The sequence below is a fragment of the Aquarana catesbeiana genome, linkage group LG07 (assembly GCF_042186555.1).
Source record: "Aquarana catesbeiana isolate 2022-GZ linkage group LG07, ASM4218655v1, whole genome shotgun sequence".
NCBI classification, from domain to species: domain Eukaryota; kingdom Metazoa; phylum Chordata; class Amphibia; order Anura; family Ranidae; genus Aquarana; species Aquarana catesbeiana.
In genome coordinates this window covers 153843573-153867433 of record NC_133330.1, presented here as the reverse complement: position 1 = coordinate 153867433, position 23861 = coordinate 153843573, and the positions used below count along the sequence as shown (strand labels likewise).

The 23861-nt window shown below is 39.2% G+C and overlaps 2 protein-coding genes across 8 annotated transcripts in view; one reads left to right on the top strand and one right to left on the bottom strand.

The window, feature by feature from the left end:
- CSDC2 (cold shock domain containing C2) overlaps positions 1–13407 on the top strand; it is a 71342-nt gene extending 57935 nt beyond the window's left edge. For all 4 annotated transcript variants that reach the window (XM_073592746.1, XM_073592744.1, XM_073592743.1 and 1 more), the window contains one exon: positions 2778–13407. In XM_073592746.1, coding sequence (XP_073448847.1) covers positions 2778–2940 — 163 coding nt within the window. In that variant the 3' untranslated portion in view covers positions 2941–13407. The remainder of the gene's footprint in view (positions 1–2777) is intronic.
- A 642-nt stretch (positions 13408–14049) lies between these two features.
- The window catches only part of PMM1 (phosphomannomutase 1), a 173618-nt gene continuing 163806 nt past the window's right edge, over positions 14050–23861 (bottom strand). For all 4 annotated transcript variants that reach the window (XM_073592739.1, XM_073592740.1, XM_073592741.1 and 1 more), the window contains 2 exons: positions 19656–19771; positions 14050–17445 (listed from right to left, as the gene is read on the bottom strand). In XM_073592739.1, coding sequence (XP_073448840.1) covers positions 17323–17445; positions 19656–19771 — 239 coding nt within the window. In that variant the 3' untranslated portion in view covers positions 14050–17322. The remainder of the gene's footprint in view (positions 17446–19655; positions 19772–23861) is intronic.

The window sequence follows — 23861 nt, the reverse complement described above, 5'->3', positions numbered from 1 at the left end:
GATTTAACTTGACAGATAGTAACCCACATTTAAAACGTCCGTTTTGCCGCGTTTAGCAGCGTTTTGCTGTGTTTTGCCGCGTTTGCGTTTAGAAGCGTTTGAAAAAAAAATATATTTTTTTTTCAAAATAGCCAAAAACTAAAAACGTCTGTAAATGAAACGCGGCTAAACGCGAGTTACCGAATTTAGCCACGTTTAGAAGCGCTTGGAAGTGTTTGGCGCTTGAAATGCCTCTAAACTCAGCGTCTGAACTAATTTTTTTGCTTTCCAAAAAAGGCCTCTAAGCTCAACTGCCTAGAAAGGACTATAAACGACCCTGTGTACATGTACTGATAAGATAACATAGAGAAGAGTTCAAAACGTCCGTTTAACAGCAGCAGTGTACATGAGGCCTAAACTAGAGGGGGCATCACATGTTCCTGGCTTTATATGCTTTGCTTGCTTGCTGTATTTCCTTGCTTTATACCACTTTGTTCTTTATGAAAGAATACATTTCAAAGTGTGATTTGTTTAAATTACAATTTAGGTGAATAAATTATATATTATATTTAAAGCCTAACTCCAGGTTTCATGTGACTTTAAATAGGAACTATTTGCTTCAGTAACAGATGTGCCAGCTGTCAGTGTTGTATAAACAGTTTTTTAACAATGGGATGGGGACTTCCCGTCCTGGTCCTGAAGCAAAATCGAGCATTATATTTCATCAAGGAGTACAAGGCTTACTTTGCTTGGCTGAGGTGGAGAGGTGGGCAGTTAATGTTGCAATCTCCACCTCAGCCAATCGTAGGAAGCCTTGTATTCATTGATGAAATAAAAGGTTTGCAGTGAATGGCTGAGCAGCACCTTTGTTCCGGGAGTGGGACAGGAAGTCTGCATCCCAATGGTCTCTTCTGTCATAAATGTTTCCCCCCTGCCTGTGAGCGGTAATGTGCACTGAGCCACACATGCACAGCTCAGAATACATTTACAGTACCTGCTGTTTGCCTTGATGAAGTGACTCCTGTGCGCAAGCGCGAGAATGATGTCATCACGGCTAGGCCATTGAATAGGCCAAACAGCATGAATCAGGAAGGAGGATGGGAGAAGATGGAAGCGCCCTCATACTGACCATGCAGTGCTGGAGGGAGGTAAGTGTGTCAAAATGTGCTAGTATGTGGTGCATACTAGCACATTATGGAATAACACTGCAGGGCCCTTTTTTATTAAGTCTTTTGCAGAGTTTAATTCTGCTTTAAGTTTTTTTAACCAGTTTGTTACCTGTTGTTGTTTTTTTTTTTTGCACAGAGCACTTTACTATATTTGGCTACTGCTGCTAAACCCCGTGTATTCTGGTACTTATTAACCATGTATATAGAATATGCTTCATTAATTTTCTCTAGATCTATCCTTGTATTTTATGTATGAATCCTGGCTTTGTTACTTTCTATACTAGTACTGATCTGTTAAACTTATAAACTTATACTATTAACCATACTGGTAATTATTTATGTAATTTCTTCAATGTACCATATAAAAATGCTCCCACAGTAATTTTCCCCTCTGTGTACATATTCCTTTTTTTTCTAAGATTTTATTGAGTTTAAACATGTTTGGAAGGGATATAAAAAAATTTGACACTCTTATGGTGCATCACAGTCAAAGTGAAACACATTGGGGGTTATTTACTAAAGGCAAATCCACTTTGCACTACAAGTGCAAACTACAAGTGCAAAGTGCATTGAAATTGCACTGAAAGTGCACTTGGAAGTGCAGTCGCTGTAAATCAGAGGGAGACATGCAAGGAAAATAAAAAAACAGCATTTTAGCTTGCACATGATTGGATGATAAAATCAGCAGAGATTCCCCTCATTTCAGATCTACCCTTTAGATTTACAGCAACTGCACTTCAAAGTGCACTTTCAGTGCAATTTCAATGCACTTTGCACTTGTAGTTGTTTGCACTTGTAGTGCAAAGTGGGTTTGCCTTTTGTAAATAACCCCCATTGTCTTATGCATGTCTATGCAATATCAACACAATATCATATTCCCATATTTACAATATTTTTATTGGATTGGTTTATAAAAACATTATGTGAAAAAAAGGCCATGTTCCTTGATTTCTTTGGAATTCATGTTAGTTGTTTAACATGAATATGTCAATACACTTGTTCCTGGAGTTTATTTCTATCCATCAGTGCTGATTCCCCTTTCTCTCCTCATTGGCTCACTGCTGTCTCAGCCAATGAAGAGGGGAGTCCCGGACAGCCGAGTCTCTCGTGCAACATCACTGGAAGATGGGGCTCAGGTAAGTATTAGGGGGGCTAAGGGGGCTGCTGCACACAGAAGTTTTTTTATCTTAATGCATATAATATGCATTAAGATGAAAAAACCTTCTGTCTATACAATCACTTTAAATTTGTGGGGTGGACCTGTCTGGTCATAGATTCATAGAGGATTACGCTGGCCATAGATGGATTGAAATTGGCCAGTTCAGCAGCATGTATACAGTAGGTGCAAATTTTTGTCAGAATTGATGTGGTTACTTTATGCCCATTTCAATACTAATAAAAACTCTTTGGAATTAACAAAAAAAGGTTCTCCATAGACTTGCACAGAGATAGCAAGAGTGAAGTTTGTCATTGATGGGTAAACATACAATATGCTGTTTCTCGAAAATGACATTCGTGGCTAGTGCCACTTCAGTTCTTTCTTTTGTCTCTGTACAAAATTCACGTTTTGTTCCCTAAGCTGATAGTGAATTCAATATGTTTCTGATTTCATGTTTTACTGTGTTGCAGCATTGAGGGAGAATATGTGCCAGTTGAAGGAGATGAGGTAACATACAAGATGTGCCCGATTCCACCCAAGAATCAGAAATTTCAAGCTGTGGAAGTCATTCTCACTCACCTGTCTCCACACACAAAGCATGAGACATGGTCAGGACAGATTATTAGCTCCTAGACTGTCAAAGCTTTCCATAAGCGGTGGGGACCAAAAAGAGACAAACAGTACAACTGCCATATTGCCCACTATCTACACCTCCATTAATGATTCCAGATCTTCTGGAAAGATTGAGCCAGTATTCAGACTGGGATTTTTTATTTTATTTGTAGAAGACCGATATGGTTCAAGCTGTCCCTAAGATCTGGGGTGAAATATTAATCTGTCCCTTGTACTAAAGCCAACACAACCCAGCTGGATCACAACTATTGTGTTATTGGGACCACCCCGAGATCAGCAGATAACAATGAATTGTAACAACAATGAGAAATTCTCAGCTGTGCTTTTTTTTTCTTGTAAATGGGCTAATGTGTCTTTACTGATGATCTTCTTCACAAAAATGTATAGAGGTTTTGGTGTACAATTCTTGTCGGGCCTCTGTTTTACAATATCCAGCTTGGAGTTTGCAGGACTTTAGGTTGTAAAGCATTACAAATTAGCTGCATTTCTATATTTTGTATCACTGAAAAATCAATGCTGCATTGATATTTCTACCATACAGTTTTCTAATGAAGCATTTTGAGTATCTTTATTCAATCAATAACCGCACCACAGTGATTAATCTTCAGTCTTCACACATAGTGATAACATAGGTGGAGAAGGATATATAACATAAATATCCACAGCCTGCTTCCAGATTTCAAATGTTAGTATATTATTGTGAACTATTTTTGTTTTTATATGTGTGTGTGTGTGTATAATATATATATATATATATATATATATATATATATATATATATATATATATATATATATATATATATATATACACACACAGTATATGTGCGTGTGCCTTAAATCTTGTATTTTAGTACACTGTTTTGTATTGAACGCAAAAAAAAAAATATTTTTTTTTTTGTTTTGTTTTTTTTTCAGTTAAAGTTATTTACCCATATTATCCTTTGGTTATGAAGTGTCTTTAGTACCTGTAACACCACAGTGCAATTGTGAAACAACTTATTCCCATTATATTATTGATCTGTGCGTGATGATCCTTTGTTAGATGTAATACAGCACTTTAAATTGATAGAGTTTCTTATAACTGTTTCCCTCTGATCAATCTTCATGGTCAGAGATATTTAGATATTGTTTTCTGCAAAGAAATCTTGTTGTCACCAAGAATGGAAAATATACCAACCAACGTAGATAAAACAATACTGTATTCTGTTGTGAAATAGTTACACATTTACTTACTTGGTTTTACTAATTCATTGCAAATGTTCACACTTAAATTACCTGAATATTGATTTTTTTTTTGTACTTGTAGAATGTGAGTTTTGATCCCAGACAGGGTGTTCTAAAAAAAAATGTTTTCTGATTGACATGTTCTGATTGATATTCATGTAAATTCTTGCACGGTGCAGCAATGTGGCTTACTGGTTGGGATGGCAGCAGTGGGATTTGAGTTTGATTCTCATCAGGGAAACATCTAGATTGTTCTTTGTTTGCCTGCTTGGGTTTCATGCTGATTGCTTTTTCTCACTTGTCATATTTCAATAAAAAATTGTAGCACGTATTGCTAAAGTTATGTGCCATACAATGTGGTAGGAAAGCCATTTCATATACTTTCCCAATATGAATGCTATTTTGGAAGGGTCTTTTGCACCCACCATGGCACATAGTAAAATAGGGCTTCCCTGGGAGGGACATTCACCAGACATGTTTCCAGATATTTCTGATGTGACAAACAGTGGAGATCCAGTAATTACTTTCATGTCTGCCATAGTGGAGTACTACAGGGATATTATCATGTATGTAATGTTGCATATGACTTCTAATATAAGGCCTGGCCTTAAGACCTGAAAGTTTGTTTAAAAAGTGCCCTGAATGCTGTACTTTGGGTTCGTTGACCTACAATTTGCCATTTGAGTCAGTTGAAATTTGAGTATAAAAACAAGGGTAAATAAAGGTCATATCAACACATACTGCAATTTAATACATGTATTCCGATGTATAAGTGTATGTTAAAAAAATATATCAATGGATCAGTAATTGCTGTAAAACATTTTAGAATATGCTGAAGTCTTTTATATTGTATAAGTAAACTTTTGCTGGGTATTGTTATTGAGTTTAGAAAGCAGCATGTGAAAATGTTTCTAGACCTTTCAACTTTCAGACACCAGTAGCATTATCGTTGGTCCCAATATATAAACAAGTAGTTGTTTAGCAGTTTTTGCAATTTTAATTGAGAGCAAGATAAGGCAGACTTTGGTCACTCATTTGTCTGGAAATTACCAGGGACTTGCATGTTTTGATACAAGAGGTTGGTATATAGGGGAATTAAAGGCATGGGTTACAGAAAGATAGGAGGTGATAGAAAAGTATTTCACAGAGTAAAGTAAGAGTATGTGCTTGAAGTCTTTTTCCTTGAACTTCACATTTTGTGCAGGGTAGAAAACAGCCTGTTAGGCATTTTATGACAGATTTTAAGTATTGGTGATCATTTGTAATATTGAACAGTATGCTATTGTCCATTAGCCCCATCTATATCACTGCTCTGACTTTACATTAGTCAGACTGAACTGTATATTACCCTCATTGATAAAAATACAGCATTCCTTCTGTATTGCTGAAGAAACACAAGCAATGAAAACGTTTATGTGCTTGTTTTGACTTGTAATATGAATAAGTTTAACTCTGGCTGCCATGGCCTTAAGGTAGTCATAAACCATTCAATAGTTAATAGTTAAGTAATGCTCCCAAGTCTAGCATCACTTTCAACAATCGGGCCACCTCTGGCCTAACTAAAGCACATACATTTGTTCTTTTGTCCATTGGAGGTGCTTGTTGTGGCAAACAGGGCTCCCTGTAGATAAGGAAAGGAAGAAAGTGCCGAACATGGTGCTAGTGTCATCTTTGGCTGGGGATTGTGGCATGGCTTGGCACACCAGTTACTTCAGGGTTCATCTCTTTTATACTCAGAGATATATATGCCCATCTTTAAACAGTTCATTTCAGCATGAGGCCTGGTAGGTTTACCTCCTAATGGCAGTTAGATGGTTGGATTTTCTTTGTGTGTGCACGGTATGATTACAGTCCTAATTCTTCTCTAATTTTATACCTGTATGAATTGTGTATCATAGAAACACTAAACACTGTTTTGCAACATAAAAAAATCAGTACAAAACCTATAATAAAAAGGTATTTGCTTCTTGAGAGCATAGCTTAGTGTGTTAGAGATTTTAAGTTACTCACAGCAACTGCTTAGAAATCACTTAACTAAAGTTAGCCCAGTAAAAGATTCTGATTGCCTGCTATGGGAGGTGCACTGTGCAATTTTGCTCTTTGTTCTTTCTGATGCAATCAGTGCCTGCCAGTGTAGTTATTTATACTTCACCTTGCTTGCTGTAAATACAATAAAAGTAATGTGAGTAACGTTGTACTCCATGACTCTTCTACATGAGAAAGCCAATCTTTATGGAATGCTGAGAAAGCCAATCTTTATGGAATGCTGTCTTCAGTCTAGATCTTCATGGAAGAATTAGCAGCTGAAGATTGTTAGTAATCTTTTTGGTGTTTTTTTTTTTTTCATTTTATTCTATGCCTTGTAGCTGCCAGAAATGTTTGTTTTAACCACTCCACAGATGTGTTGAAACTAGTTGAGCCGCAATAATCAATGTATGTAGCTGCTTTGGAAACTGGGACTTGGAAAGTATACGGATGTGAAAGCAAATAAATTTGCAAGGGAAGACCTGACAAAAGTGAACATTTAGCAAGGGCATGTTAGTTAGGTGTAGAAAACAACTACTAAGCTTAAATGTACAGCTAATGTAAACATTTCTAAACTAGGTTTCATAGTTACAATGGCTTTGTGACCTCTATTGAATTAGATCTTTTTTGTATATGGGTGTTTCAGAACATGATGGCAAAATGCACTGCATTATTGTACTGGGTAGCTATAATTAATGTTGTAGTAAAGCGAAGACAGGTAATGGCACAAGAGCTTGCATTCAAATTACTGATACGAACTATAGCTTGTATCACAGGACAAATTATAGGTACAAACAGTAGCGGTTACAAAGATAGTGCCATTGTTCCTGGGCCTATGGGTCATGTATTTACCACTCTGTGATGAAGCCTTAGGTGCTATTCTGCTCTAGCCATATTATGCTGCACAAAAAGCCCCCAGAGAAGATTGGGGCTTGACCTCTATGGGTCACAACTTCACTCCTACAAGCTGAGCTGTTACATGGCAACTGAAGAAGCTATCTGAAACTCTGAACAATCAGTTAGAACAGAGGCGTTTTAACATTTCATACAGCATACCTCCAAACTTGAGAATGAGGAACACCCTGGGATAGAGAAGACGTGTGGCATTCCTTGGCAAAAATGGGCAAGGCTAGATTGCATTGAATATTGAGCGTGGCCTAAAGGAGCGTGGTTAGATTCTAAGCCTACACATGGTATACACAGTCTGCAGTTCCTGTTCCCCCAAGATACTTCATAATTACTATGCTATGAATGAGAGTTTTACTTGCATAAACCAAAATAATCAATAAAAATAAACAAACTGAATACACAAAGAGAGCTAACAGTTGGGTTTATTTACTAAAACTGGAGGGTGCAAAATCAGGCTCACCTTTGCATAGAAACCAATTAGCTTCCAGGTTTTATTTTCAAAGTCTAATTGAACAAGCTGAGATTAGAAGCAGATTTTTTTTTTTTTTTTTAATGCAGAAGTGAGTCTGATTTTACACTCTCCAGCTTTAGTAAATAAGGCTTTGTCTAAGCCTATTTTAACCATTTGCTGACCCGCCACAGTACATTTACTACATCAGGTCAGCTTGTACAGGCACAATCACGTACCTGTACGTTGCTGCTTTCTTTTTGCACCTGCTGATTGGCTGAGCGAATGACAGAAGAGAGCCCTGTGTTGTTTAACCCTTTGATTGCCCGATGATGTTAACCCCTTCCCAGCCAGTGTCATTAGTATAGTGACAGTGTTTTTAATATTAGCATTGATCACTGTATCAGTGTCACTGGAGATGTCAGTGGCAGTTAGTTCCCAAAAAGTGTAAGTTAGTGTCAGATTTCCCACCGCACTATCACATTCCCACTATATGTCGCTGATTACGGCCATTACTGGTAAAAAAATAAATACATAAAATAAAAATTCCAATATCTATACCATAGTTTGTAGACACTATAACTTTCATGCAGACCAATCAATATACACTTATTGTGATTTACCAAAAAAATGTAGAATACATTTTGCTCTAAATTTACAAACCATAAAAAAAAAACCTGTGGTGATCAAATACCACCAAAAGAAAGCTCTATTTGTGTGAAAAAAAAAAAAGGATCCAGATTTGGTTTGGGAACAGCGTTGCATGAACGCGCAATTACCAGTTAAAGTAGCACTGTGCCGAATAGCAAAAAATGGCCAGGCCATGAAGAGGGCAGGACCTTCCTGAGCTCAAGTGGTTAAAAAAGAAATTGATTTTAAAAAGTTGCAAACTACACAGCAATGAGCAACAGTTAGGAAAATAAACACTTTGGTCAGAACTCTGTAATTCACAACATAGGGTACAGAGTACAGAGTGCAGGAGTCGGGTCTATGTATATATAGCGCATTGAGTGTAACAATCACGACAATGTAAGGTTACAACATAATCTACAGAGTGCAGCAATAAGAAATATGTATTATAGGGCCCATTATGTTGCTGGTCAATGGGAGGGAAAAATGCCCCAGTGTAAGTTGCAGAAAGAAAAAGGAATGTAGTCAGTATGTGTGTGTATGGGGGGGGCAAACAACAGTGTAATGTGTGTCAGCGGGGCGTCGTGAATGGGGAAAACAATAGTGTCCAGCAGGGGGTAGGGGGAGTACAATAGGGCCTAGCAGAGGGTGGGGGAAAAGAATAGTGTGGGGGGGGGCAGGTAAACACTGGTATCAGTGGACAACACTAATAAAGTTAAGTACACACTAGTTTTTTTTTTCGTTCAACCCAGCGACAAAGCTGATGTTAGTACAGCAATCTCCCCTGCTGTTCTATTGTCTTCTGACAGGGGGACGGCCCCCCGCCAAGTACACACCACTCCGGTCAGTGCTCTCAGCCTATGGCCGAGAGCGCTAATCAGGAACCTGTGGGCTGATGGTTTTCCAGCATGCTTGTTTGACACAGGCCGAATGTCGGACAATTTTTATTGAATTGGCCGATGTCATCCTACATTCGGCCCATGTGTACTAGGCTTTACTTTGCACTAAAGTCTGTTAGTCACATTGCTGTTCTTTGTTAGGTGGCAGATCACTCTACTGCACACCGTCTGCAGAGAGATGGAGTTAGTGCTGAAGCAAGCATTCCAGCCAGCACTTTGCTCTGAGAAGTGGCTTGGATCCACAGATTGGTGCAGCAGAATCTTGGATGGTTGGAGGGTACTGAGCACACACAGATCCAGAGTGACAGAGTGCAGTGCATGTCTTATCACATGTATACAAAGACATTAAACGTTTATGCAAAAATCTCTCACAGGTTCTAAGCATACAGGAGAATTGGTTGCAAAAATCTAAGGAAAAAAAACAAATCTCTACATTTTAAAAATGTTTCATTCTGATCTACACTGGAGTGATGTTTAACTTAGTCTGCACCTGAAATGATAACCTTTCCTGCTGTCTTATATAAAGGGGGTCTAAACTCCTCCTTTACCCATCTGTACGTCAGTGGAGGGCCTTGTGCTGTAGACATTAAGGCTGGGTTCACACTATTGCGAATTGGATGGGGGTTACCCTGCATCCAATTTGCATAGCAAGGGAGATTGTGACCTCTATGGAGCCGGTTCACATATCTCCGCAGCAGCTCCATTGAGAATTACACAGGAGCCCTGTGTGTATTTTGGCCCATTTCAGCCAAAAATTCTGGCTGAGATTAAACCTGAAACAGTGAATGGAGGCGTACCGGACTCCTGCTGTGAGGCGCTGCTTTCTCCAGTGTGAACCCAGCCTTAAAGAAGAACACTGTCACGGTTCTACTGCAGCATGATCAAATCAGGAAACTAAAAAGGCTAATATCAGTTTATAAGATTTTTAGTTAAAGTTACTTTGCTTTATGATAAAATGTAAGATATGCTTGGTTTTCGCTACAATATAGGTGGTATGCAATAGATAAGCTTTTTTTTTCTAGGAAGCACAAAAGCTACAAACAGAGACATTTGCTATTTCAAATACATATTTTAATACAATGTTGCCTTTAATTACATTTGAAATACAGCTAGAGATATATATACTTGTTAATACTTACAATGTTCTGGTAAGGAATTAGAATTTTGCTGGTAAAGATTTCATAGCAGGCTAGACATTTCAAACTAATATATTACTGCCAGTTTAGCATTCATTCACTGCCTGTTTCAGTCAGATTTTCTTTTTGCAGTTAGATTTCCTGTATTTCATATAGTGGTGTTATTACTGTCATTTGTAGATGTTTAGTGAACCATACTGTACTACTTGTGTTAGGACTGGTTTACGCCAGACATTGGTCATGCATTTTGCATGGACCTGAGGAGCTCTTTATACCAATGTGTTTGAATGCAGAGGGCTGAGAAATAGTCTTGCATGCAGCATTTTTGATTAGGCTTACATTTTGCCTTTTAAGTTAACTGACATGAAATTTTTCTAAAAAGCATGTCAAACTCACACCAACACATTGCAGGTTAACTAATAGATTTTATTGGGAACATTTCTAATGGAAATACAAAGTATGGTAAAACACCCCTTATCTTAACATAAAAAATAAAAACGGTCTGGAGTCAGACTTTAGGCAGCTTAATAATTAATCATGAAGTAGTGACATGGTTGAGAATCTTTATAATAATGTACTCACAAATATGTAAGAATGATCTTAAAACTCTATATGCAAAATAAAAAATACCTAAAGTCAAAGCGTTAGTTAGACCTTTCTGTCTACTGTGTTGAAATTGTGATCAACAGGGTCATGGCTTCAATGGTTTTAGGATTGGGGTGGTAAGGATGCTCACTTGTACTTGCATCAATACATTTCTTTCCAAAGTGCCAGAGACAGCCCACAGTAAGCGTCTTTATTACCCAAAGCATCTATGCTGCAATTGTGACTTCTAGGCAAATTGGTCAGGTCTGCCCAAGCACTAATGTTTTAATATTTTAATAAAAATAAAATGCCTTTAAGCACTGACCTGAACACTGCTGAAAACAATACATGCAGACTCATGAATGTAATGAGAGCTAACCATTTTAAAAACCTTTAGGGAATTCAAAATGGGATTTACAATTTAATGGACTGTCTGATATCTGCTTCTTGCCCCACTTTGAAGTATCATAGTGGAGTTGCCAACATTTTGACCTTTGTTCCCATGTAACTGATTTAAATCAGAAGGCTTCATTGTAGAGTATCCAAATCAGCCATACAATACTGGAGTGCTCCACTAGGTGTATTGCAGTGAATGCTAAATATATATAGATTGCAATTCCAGGTAAATCTTTAAAGCCTGAAATGTCTGTCATTTTATCTAACTGAAAAATATATGGAACTGTATATACTGCTTGTGGTTTTAAAAGTGGGGAGAAAATAATATATTTTATTTAGTGTAAGTCACTGGAACAAATTGTTAAACTTTTGTCCATTTAATAACCAACCCAAGTACAGCTAGTCCTAAATCCGCAACTGTATGCTTACATCTAAACTCTTATCTTATGGTCCATGCGATCTTTGTTTCTTTTCAATGTGCAATATAAATAAAGTTATACTACAGATCCTGTTGGTGTAATTCTTACAGGAAACTCACTGCTTTGCCAGAACTTTTCTCAGTGATCTTTCACATCTCGGAGTGGATTTGCTAGAGGCTTAATAAACTGTTCACTTCAAAAAGGCATTTTTACTTTTCAAGGGAATTTTCATTTAGCTTAGTGAATGGGGTAAAGCTCTCCTGACTTCCATCATCCAATCATGTGAATCATCCTTGCATGTGAACAGATATTCCTTTTAAAAATATTTTTACCAGATTCACTAAACAAAGGGAAAATTCCCTACCACAGTAAACCGTCTATTTGCCTTTAGTAAATCAACATGAGTTTATCTGACTGCTACAGTACATTCACATAGCATTTCTATTGATACCGACTATCAAAGAACTATAAAAACATTTATTACATATCTCTATAGTGCTAAAAAAAAAAAAAAAAAAAAAGATGTCGATGATGATGATACTAAAGAACAGCAGTATAGGAACAAGTAATAAACCACACAGGATCCTGTAATATTACTGCGCATATGGATTGCTGATCGAAAAAAGCTGTTCAAGCCTGTTTCCTTTGGGCCTGACCACTCTCCCATCCTCTATTTTACAGCAAGAGATTCCTAGAAATAATGGCTTGGTCAAATGAAAAATGTTTGATAATTGGAGAACTTGGTTTCCTGTGTCATCCACAAAAACACACGCACACTCAACAATTTCAGCGGCATCTGTAATGATCCACCACTATACTGCTGCATACCAAGTCTCTTGCCACCATCTTCCCCTTTGACGTCAGCAGGAGCCAGCTGTCTACTCCTGGTTCTGGCAGCTTGCCCCCTGATGACACAGCGCATGTGCATTTCCAAAAATGCCCTGAAGCCTCCATGGGTATCCCAAAAGACTGCAGGTGGATATGGGAGTACCCCTAGGTGAGAAACCTGAAAGTGAGGGGCCCTTACAACCAAAAAACTATTTGAACAAAAGTTTTTTCTTTGCGACTGTGTGAAAGGTTTGATTATTAGGGTCTTGGCAATGCCTTATGAGAGAAGGCCAGGTACAACCCAGGAAAATTATACAAAAGTAAATGTTATTGGTATATGGCTATGTGGTCTTTATTAGCCACACTATTTCCTGTATGATTAGTTTCTCTAAAATAGTTGTGGCTTATATTTATACACAAAACAAATCTATATGCAGTTTTGCGGGAAATTAATCTGTAAACTTAATTCTGCCACCTAGAAATGCGATTGTAAATAACTGCTATTTTTTCTGTGAGACAAATTATAGTAAACTAGTTTATAACTGGGTACCTGAAAAAGGAAAGCTTTTCTGAAATAAAAATATTCTATAAAAAGTACCAATAAACTTTTGGCAGTTCTTTTTACTTTTCCGCAAATTTTGATAACGATTTTATCAAGTGTACAAGTCATTCTAATTTTATAGAAGAATATGACTCTAAATGAGTACCAGCCATAAAAAAAAGTAATCCATTTACTATAGGAAATATTTGTCAGCCATTCAGGAGTTGCTAAAATTTCAATTTGTTGAGTAATTTTATATCTGGTTTCTTCTTCACATGTGTAGGATACATGCTCTTTGTCTTTCCCTTGTAGCAAAGACTTTTTTACAAGAGTTAAAATGTCTATGTGTGTTTACAAGCCAGAGAATTGTGTCAGCTTGTTTAATGTTTATGTGTTGGCAATAAATCAATGAAAATGCAATAAGACTTGTTTGGCTTATGCGTTTTTATTATTTCAGTATTTTTGGGAAAACAGCACTTTAAATACATTTTTAATTATATAAATTTATTAGGCAAATCAAGTAAGATATAGTTACATTTCTCAGTAGAAATCATTTATTTTTTTCACAGTTCATAATTGAAAGCATTTTGTCTCCTATTGTATTAATACATGTATGTTTTAGCAGCATTAAACATATAAAAAATACTTTTTTATCACATGTAGTAAACAAGACACCACATACCATAACTGCACAAAATTTGACTCCCTCTTTTTAAAATGAAACAGCCATGTAAATTTTATAAATCTCCCATGGCTACATTATGAGCTAAGATTTAAATGTCATGACTGTTGTGTACAACTAAACAGCCCTTTGTGTTTTTGTCTCCCTTTCTCATTTATCCTGCTTGCTGTAATGCTCATGTTGGAGACCCTACAGCTGAAAAAAGACAGTTTCCATTATCTGATGTTCCAGCACCATCTATTGAGAACCCAACACTCTGTGGTGACAAGGATGAGTCTCTGCAGTCACAGACGCATAACAGCTATTTTTATATATCTCCCCATGATCACCAGTTCATTGTGAATTTACAGCTTTGCATTCCTTTCAACCAACAATTGTGTGTCTGTTCTTATTGAACCAAAGAACGGTCTCCTCAAAATTGATGCATGCGTGACAGAACCATTGTTTCCCCTTGACTCACACTAATAAAAAATGAGATTATCAGTTTTGGATTAAAAAAAAAAAAATCAAAATTCCAATGTATTGTTCTTTTTAGATTTAAATATATTACCGTATCAAAAACTATTTACAGGTGCTGGCTTCCCAGCTCAAACAATGTAAATGAAGATGAAAAATGTAAATGAACAATGTAAAAGCAATTGCTTTTGTTTCATGTGTGCTGGTGAAGGTAGATGTAAGGATAGGTTTACACTACTGTGGGTTGGGAACGTGTGCAAAATCTTGCACTTTCCCTACAGGCAAGAAAACGTGCTGCTCTTTAAGCAGACGCGCTACGGTGTCATTATTTCTTTGTGGTGCGTTTTCACACATTGCCAAACCACATGGTGCTGCAGCACCATGCAACTGGGTGTGGCTCAATTCTAAACAAAAGGTTTAAATTTAATTTTAAACAAAAGACTTCTTTGCCTGCTTTTCTGCAGAACACAGCTACAGTAATGTGACCCTAGCCTAAAGAGGTGAGATGTAAATGGAGGGAATAAAATAAAATAAAAAAAAGTGACCCTATTTTCTCAAGTTTCCTCCCGAAATTCTCGCCAAAATGAGTTGTTGTTTCATCTTTAGTCTAAATGTTGCAAAAATAAGTAAAAGAACAAAAATAATGGTCCAGAGTGGATTTAGAGTCCTGACCTTAGTTCTAATAACATACTGTTAAAAAAAGAAGTGAAACAGCTTTGTGTACAGGAATGGGCCAAAATACCTTTTAAACACTGCCTGGTCTGATTAGCAGCTACATGTTTGGCCAACATGTTTTGAGGTTATGCTTAGTCAAACCCGTTCTTTTAGTTACCTAATATAAGGTTTTAGATGCTTTTCCCATCAGTTACCTTAAAGTGATTGTAAAGTCTAGTTTTTTTTCCCATTAAAATAACAAACATGTTATACTTTTCTGCTCTGTACAGTGGTTTTACAAACTGCAGCCCGGATCCTCCTCTTCTTGGGACCCTGGCTGGAGCTCCTGGCCCCTCCCTCCCTCCTGTTGAGTGCCCCCACAGCAAGCAGCTTGCTATGGGGGCACCTGAACCGAGCTACAGCTCCCTGTGTCCATTTAGACACAGAGCTGCGGTTCAGCCCTGCCCCCTCCCTCTCCTGATTGACAGAGTTTCATTGACAGCAACGGGAGCCAATGGCGACGCTGCTGTGTCTCAGCCAATCAGGAGGGAGAGTCTCAGATGGCCGAGGCACTTGTGGACATCGCTGGATAGAAATGGGGCTCAGGTAAGTATTAGGGGGGCTGCTGCACACAGAAGGCTTTTTATCTTAATGTCTAGAATGCATTAGGATAAAAAACCTTGAGGTCTTGTTCACACAGGGGGTATCAATGTACCCTGTTCTAGGGCCGTGTTTATCCACACAGGGATTAACCGGTGTTCTGTGAATCCCTGTTCAGGCAGTCTCATTGATGTCTATTGGGATGCATGGACACAGACGCTGCTCCCAATATGAAATCTGTGTGGATGCAGGTGCATTGCCCTGAACGTAGACAGTGTGAGTTTCATTGTTTAAACCGCATGTTTATTAATTATATCACATTTAAAACATAATGTTATGTTTGTAGATAAAACTATCCGTATCTATTACAGTGACTTTGATGAAGATCAGATCACATTTTAGGAGTCATTTAAAGGGTTCACAAACTTTATCTGAATACTGTACCTGGGGGCCTAGAGGCAGGGATCACGTTGAAAATATTTAGAAGTATGTGAAGCAACAAGGTATTTTATATGCGGTTATAGCAGTGCCATGAATAAAAAAAAACACTGATATATAGTTACACTTATATAAAGTGTTTTTTTTTCTGATTCATGGCACCGCTATAATCCCACAAAAATACCCTGTTGCTTCACATATATTCAATAGGGATGAGGTGCCAGATAATACACTGTCACCCAATTGCTATTCAAGCCAATTTAGAAGTATGTATTTTGCTTTTTAGAAATGGGTGCTCTGATCAAGCCTATAAAACGTTGTGCATGCAAGGCTATAGTCTAGTACAGGGATATGCAATTAGCGGACCTCCAGCTGTTGCAAAACTACAAATCCCATAATGCCTCTGCCTCTGGGTGTTATGCTTGTTGCTGTCAGAGTCTTGCTAAGCCTCATGGGACTTGTAGTTCTGCAACAGCTGGAGGTCCACTAATTGCATATCCCTGGTCTAGTAGGTCTTTGTCTACAAAGTTTGTGTCTATTATTGAACACCTGGACCCAAATACACTATATATAGTCATGAACCAGCACCAAAACATCTATATGTAAAATGCGCTGCTGGGAACCACATTCATTTATTAAAACAGACTGTTGGGGGACTGGATTACTTGACGCATGAGAAACAAAATCAAGAACTGTTCCCTTAACAGTACACATGTGAAATAGAAAAGTTTTGGTTCAGGATTAAGTAATGTGGTTTATTCTTCAGTATATTACTGGGAAATAAACCAAACATCAATCCATGGTACATTACTCTATTTTGAAATATCTGACTACATAGCGATATTATTCCAAATATTTTTGAACCACAACTAGTAGAAATCATTGGCAGTAATACTACAAAAGTGATTGACATTTATTGCAGTGTTGCTCATTGTGATAACTGTATCAAAATATCCAAGCATGTGACACTCCCACTAGAATTTCATTTAAAATGGTAACATGTCTTTTGTTATTTACATAGTAGATATGTGTAGCTAAACATATTAATTATATACAGTAAAGCTCTTACATACAAAAATGGTCACACCAACAAATTAGACTGTCTTCACTAACAGCAACAACTTTGACCCCCAGTGAACAGACAATAAGGTTAGTCTATAGAACATCCACCACATCATCAACTACTAATGTACGTATCATGTATATTTAGAAGCTGCTGGAGTATAAGTTACCATGGCAGAACCTTCAATGTTGATGACTGTGGCCCTGTAGTTACTTTAGTTGAACAATGAAGTAGCTAGTGCACTTGAATACTGTAACAGAAAGGATATAAGAGTCCAATCCTGAACTATACAATGGAATTGTAGATTGTAATATAGCCAGCTCTTCTCTATGTAACGGTCACATCTTTCAGGTAGTGAGATAACACAGAGCCTGTTTTATGACCCATTTTAGACCATTCTGGCCATGCTCTTGGTATTTTATTACATCTGCATAGTGGGTTCCAAAATCAAACTTCGTTGTCTCTTTCAGGGAAAAAGAGTTGCCGACACCGCCGTACAGTGTCCTCAGGGGATGTCACTGTATGTCCCACCGTACGAGGGTCTGCATAGATTTCATAGTCATTACCCCCCTGGAAGGAGATATAACAAGCAGGAAAATGAATTTTTTTTTCAGTAAAGCATTTTATAACAATAATTTAAACATACTGCAAGCTCTCTAATAACAAATCAATTCCCATTGCTATAAAACTTCCAGGTACAGACTAATCTTTGTTAAAAAAATAAATTAAAAACATGAAAATGTGTGCTCACAGAAGATAAAGATTGTTTGCATAAAAGCCACACTTCCCAATATAACTCATAATTCATTGCTACTTAAAAAGATGCTGTCACCAGACCAGTCATTATAAATACAATCTTTCCATAGGAATATACGGGGCTGATTTACTAAAACTGGAGAGTTCAAAATCTGGTGTAGCTCTGCATGCAAACCAATCAGCTTCCAGGTTTTATTGTCCAAACTTATCTAAAAACTCACAAGCAAAAGCCAGTGGGTGAAGGAAGAGGAGGTGGGACTTTAAATGAAGCCAATGGTTTGCAAGCCGACACATAACGGTGGGTCAATAAAATTCTTTTATTGCATGTTCATACAAACAATGGTATCAGACAATATCAATTTAACACTTGGTAAAATGTTAACAATGATAACCAGGGATCAACATAAGGACCATTAGTATAGTTATCAAAGATAAAAGGGGTAACATGAGTAATAACATGGGTATGAGCAATATTACTGAAGATGGTGAGTGGATGAAGTGAGGAAAGGAGTGAAGGAGAGAAGAGTGAGTGAGGCTGGAAGATAACATGTGATCGACCAATAAGTAAAGTGGCCGTGCGTGCGTGACGTTGGCGGACCTCCCCGCGGCGGCGCCTATATATGGGCGCTCTTGTTTACCTGGGGCGGTGCGGCGTTCGAGGTACACTACAGATACACTATATAGCGGTGGTGGTTCCTTCTCCACACCACCCTGTCACACAGGTAATGCCACTTTACTTATTGGTCGATCACATGTTATCTTCCAGCCTCACTCACTCTTCTCTCCTTCACTCCTTTCCTCACTTCATCCACTCACCTACAGAATTCCACACCATGCTCACCTCCTCTTCCTTCACCCACTGGCTTTTGCTTGTGAGTTTTTAGATATTGTGTCATAGGGATGGAAACTTGCGGCCTTTACCCGGCGCAGTTTCATATAAAGTCCCAATTTCCCTCCCCCTTTGTTGTTCATTGTCCAAACTTAATTGAACAAGCTGAAGTTAGAAGTTGACTGGCTACCATGCACAGCTGAACCAGATTTTGCACGTTCCAGTTTTAGTAAATTAACTTCTATGTATATTAAAAGTGGAGTTCCACTCAAAAGTGGAACTTCCGCTTATCTGTCTCCTCTCCCCCTCTGGTGCCACATTTGGCACCTTTCAAGGGGGAGGGTGGAATGGGTACCTGTTTTTGACAGGTACAGTTCCCCACTTCCAGAGACGGCATCACGGCACCATCTATCAGAAGTTTGGCTTTCCTCCACCGCCAGGCCAATTAGAAAGTGCAGCGAGCTTCACGCATGTGCAGTAGGGAACCGGTTGTGAAGCCGATAGGCTTCACTGCCGGGTTCCCTTACAAGGAATGGCGGCGCTGCACCCGACAGCCAATCCGAAGCTATATTAAAAGTCAGCAGCTGCAGTATTTGTAGCTGCTGACTTTAAATTGTTCATGGGGGGGGGGGGGTGGACCTCCTCTTTAATGTATTTTAGTCATGTTATTACTTGAAAAATCCTTCCTTTGCTGCTAGGTACCCCCATCATGGAAGTGATGTTGGCAGCCCCTGCAGACTTAGAGCTGTCACTCAAGTGACACACTATAGTATTCTACTTCGCCCCTATACCCAGCTGCTACATAAAAGCATTTGTAGGAAGGTGAGGGAAGGGGTAGAGAAGCTAGGTCAGCATATAGTGTAATTGGACACCCACAGAATTGGAAAGAACTATGACGTGCAAAGAGAGAGAGAGGCTGTGCAATGGAATTGACTCTTACTGAAATAGTCAAATTTTCTAGCAAGTTCAGAGGCACATTGCAAGTCATTAAAAAAAGTTTATAAAAGTAAAAAAATGCTGCAAGTAAGCTACTTGATTGGTCTGTGCTTTCACATGCAATGTTTTAAGTTGGTGACAGGATCTCTTTAAGGTATTATATTTGAATACAGAAAAGACAAAAAAGGCTTCATAGCTAAGTATTCCAATAGGTATGTTTAAGTTGTTTCCTCATGTAAATAACAAATCTTAAACTCACCGGTGAAGTCTCATTTCCAAAGAAGTGAATAATGCTAAACTGTTCTTCATCAAGAACATCCAGACAGCAGCGCTTGTCCCATCCTTCAGGGAAAACATCGAAGCTGATCATGCCACCTGCAAACAGAAGGGATGTACAGAAAAAGAGTTTAATAACTTAAAAAACTTTAACGCTGTCACCAAGATAATTATATCTGATATACTGTATATTTATGTAATTTACACATGAGCATCTAAAAAATTATATAGAAGCACTACTGTGCAAGTGTTTGACAGGTGTGAAAAAATGTTGTAAATTAAGAAAACTTGCAGAAATAGAAGTGTTAATAGTTTATTTTGATCAATTAACAAAATGGAAAGTAAATGAACAGAACAGAAATCCAAATCAAATCAATATTTGGTGTGACCACTCTTTGCCTTCAAAACAGCATCAGTTCTTTTAGGTACACTTGCACACAGTATTTTTTTTAAGGTAGGTAGGTTGTTACAATCTTGGAGGATTAACCACGGATCTTCTGTGGATGTGGGCTGCCTCAAATCCTTCTGTCTATTCATGTAATCCCAGACAGACTCTGTGGGGGCCAAACCATCACTTCCAGGATTCCTTGTTGTTCTTTACGCTGAAGATATTTCTTAATGACATTAGCTGTATATTTGGGGTCATTGTCCTGCTGCAGCATAAATTTGCAGCGAATCACGCACCTCCCTAATGGTATGGCATGATGGACAAGTGTCTGCCTGTATTTCTTAGCATTGAGGACACCATTGATCCTGACCAAATCTCCAACTTCAGTCACAAAAATGCAGCCCCAAACTTACATGCTTCACTGTTGCCTGCAGACACTCATTATTATGTCACTCTTCAGCCCTTCAGTGAACAAATTGCCTCCTGCAACAGCCAAATACTTCAAATTTTGACTTATCTGTCCAGAGCACCTGCTGACATTTTTCTGCACAACAGTTCCCATGTTTTCGTACATAGTTGAGTGATTTAGTCTTGTTAGCACATCGGAGGTATGCCTTTTTTGTGCGCAACTGTTCCATGACGACTACTTCTGGCCAAACATCTTCGAACAGTAGATGCATGTACCTGGGTCCTACTGGTTTCCGCCAGTTCTGTGCTGACGGCACTGCTGGACATCTTTTGATGCTGAAGGGAAGTAAGCATCAGTAAGTAAGCATCATGTGTCTTTCATCTGCTGCACTGCCTCCTTGCCAACCACTGTGTCTACGGTCCTGAAAGTTGCATGTTTCTTTGTGCTTCTTCAAAAGGGCGTGAACCACACATCTTGAAACCCCAGTCTGCTTTGAAATCTTTGCCTGTGAGAGACCTTGCTGATGCAGTATAACTACCTTGTGTCTTGTCGCTGTGCTCAGTCTTGCTATGGTGCATGACCTGTGACATGAAACGGTCTTCCACAGCCACACATTAGTAGCAGAGTTTGGCTTTTCCTCACCCAGTTTTAAGCCTCCTACACAGCTGCTTCTGTTTCACTTAATAACTGTGTTTCAACCTACATGTGAAATTGATGATCATTAGCAACTACTTGGTATAAATCCTGCAAAATCCCTGACTTTGTGCAGGCTGGTTTGAAGCCAAAGGGTAGTCACACCAAATATTGATTTGCTTTAGCATTTTTTTCTGTTTGCACTCTTTGCATTTTGTAAATTCATAAAAATAAAATATACATTTTGAAAGCATTCTTACTTTATCGCATGTCTTCACAGCTGCTTAAAACTTTTGCACGGTACTGTATATATACACTATATGGTAACAAGTATGTGAACACCCCTCCAAATTATTGAGTTCAGGCATTTCCAGCAAAGGGTGCTGGTAATGCTACAGCACACTAAGACATGTTTATAAAATTGTGCTTGTAGCAGCAGTTTGGGGGAAGACCACATTCAGTTCCAGCATGACTGTGCCCAAGAGCACAAATCGGGTTTGATGGGGTTATGTAAGCCACTCAAGCTCCTTCACACCAAAGTCATGAATTTAACCCTACTCAACACCTAGGGGATAAGCTGTAACTCTTGCTCTACCCGAACCGTTCGCCCAACTCTACTGGTGAGCACTCAGGGCCATCTTTCATATTGATTGGACCCTGGGAAAACATTTTCAAATGTTTACTGCAGCACATCAGGCAGTGATTGCAGTGATTGCGGTTGGTTGCGAGGTTACAGCATATCATTTCTGCTTGCTGATTGGTTGTTAGAGGTTACAGACCATTATTACCGCTCACTGGATTGGTTGCTAGAGGTTACTGTACATCATTACTACTAACTGGTTTCTAGAGTTTACTGCAAATGATTCTTGCTCACTGATTGGTTGCTAAAAATTACAGATCATTACTGTTCACCGATTGGTTGCTAGAGGTTACTGCACATCATTACCTCTGCATCAAATTGTGGGTGTGGCCACTAACATTGAGACATTGTTATATACCAGGAGTGAACTATATACAGAAGAGTGCGCTATGTGCAGAGTGCGCTATGTGCAGAGTGCAGGGTTGAAGGGTGCACTATGTGCAGAGCGCAGCGTTGAAGGGTGCTCTATGTGCAGAGTGCAGGGTAGAGGGGTGCGCCACGTGAAGGGTTGAAAGGTGCACTATGTACAGAGTGCAGGATTGAGGGGTGCGCTATGTTCAGAGTGCAGGAATGAGGGGTGCGCTATGTGTAGAGTGCAGGACTGAGGGGTGCGCTATGTGCAGAGTGCAGGACTGAGGGGTGCGCTATGTGCAGAGTGCAGGACTGAGGGGTGCGCTATGTGCAGATGACTGGTCTCACGATTCGATTATGATTATCTGGTCAACGATACGATTTGATTCCACGATGCATCACGATTCCCGACGAGCTCCCACTTCCGTTTGGGCTGCCTAGGTGGCCCTTCCACCCTGCAATCTTCTGGGACACATCACAGGTCCCAAAAGATTGCCCGGCTATGCAGGACAGCGCAGTGAGACATGCTCACCCCGCTGTGAAGCTGCAAGCTGTCACAGCTGGATGCCCACAGTAGTATTGCCAGCGCCATGAACAGGTGGGGGAGAGAAGGGAGGATTCGGGTGGCCATGTCGCTGGATTGTGGGACAGGTGAGTGTCTTTTTATTAAAAGTCAGAAGATACACTTTTTTTGTAGCTGCTGACTTTTAATAAACAAAAAATTGACTGGAACTCCAATTTGAATTAAAAATAACCTCACTCCTTTAAAAAGTGCACTAACCCGGTGCACTACAAGGTACAGACATTCACACACACTGCTGCTGGGAGGTCAGGAGGGAGTACAATCCACAGCTGACAAACAGCACTGAGAAGTTCCCTACTGCCTCTGTGCTGACCAGTGGCAGCTGGTGCTCAAAATTTTTTTGGGGGGGCACAAACAAACTGAAAAATACTGAACCTCCCCCATCAAATGCAGCCACTGTGCCCATCAAATGCAGCCACCTGTGCCTGCCAAATGCAGCCACTTGTGCCAATCAAATGCAGCCACTTGTGCCATTCCTGTTTGCACCTTCCAGCACACTAGGAGTTGTGCAAAGCGGAAGCCCAGGGAACTGTCAACATGGAACGTGAGGTGTAAGTAGAGTACAAACACATTTGTACTCTACTTACTGTTGTTAAAATTGCTGTGTTTTAATAAATGCTGTGTTACAATCAATGAAGTGCCCCGCTGTATGTACTTTTTTAAAAAATATGGAATTTCATACCACAATACATCCCGCTCATGTGACTGCCTGGCCCAGCCCGTCTCTCTCCTCTCATGTCTCTCATCTCTCCTGACGTCAGTGGGGAATTCTCAGTCCCGCCCGCTGACTGTAGCTATCAGATCAGAAGAGAGGCGGGGCTGAGAATTTCCCGCTGATGTCAGGAGAGACATGAGCGGGATGTACTGTACTGTGAAATTCGGTATGAAGCTCCATATTTTTTAAAAAGCACATACAGCGGGGCACTTCATTGATTGTAACACGGCATTTATTAAAACACAGCAATTTTAACAATCTGCTCGGAGCGCTCTCCTGGGAGGGGCGGGGCAAGTAGGGATGACATTACCAGGCAATCGATTTTCCGGTCATAAACAATGCAACAATTCATTTCAGCACCCCTAATGCAGAGTGCAGGACTGAGGGGTGCGCTATGTGCAGGGTTGAGGGATGTGCTATGTGCAGAGTTGAGGGGTGGAATATGTGCAGAATAGAGGAGCGCTGTCACT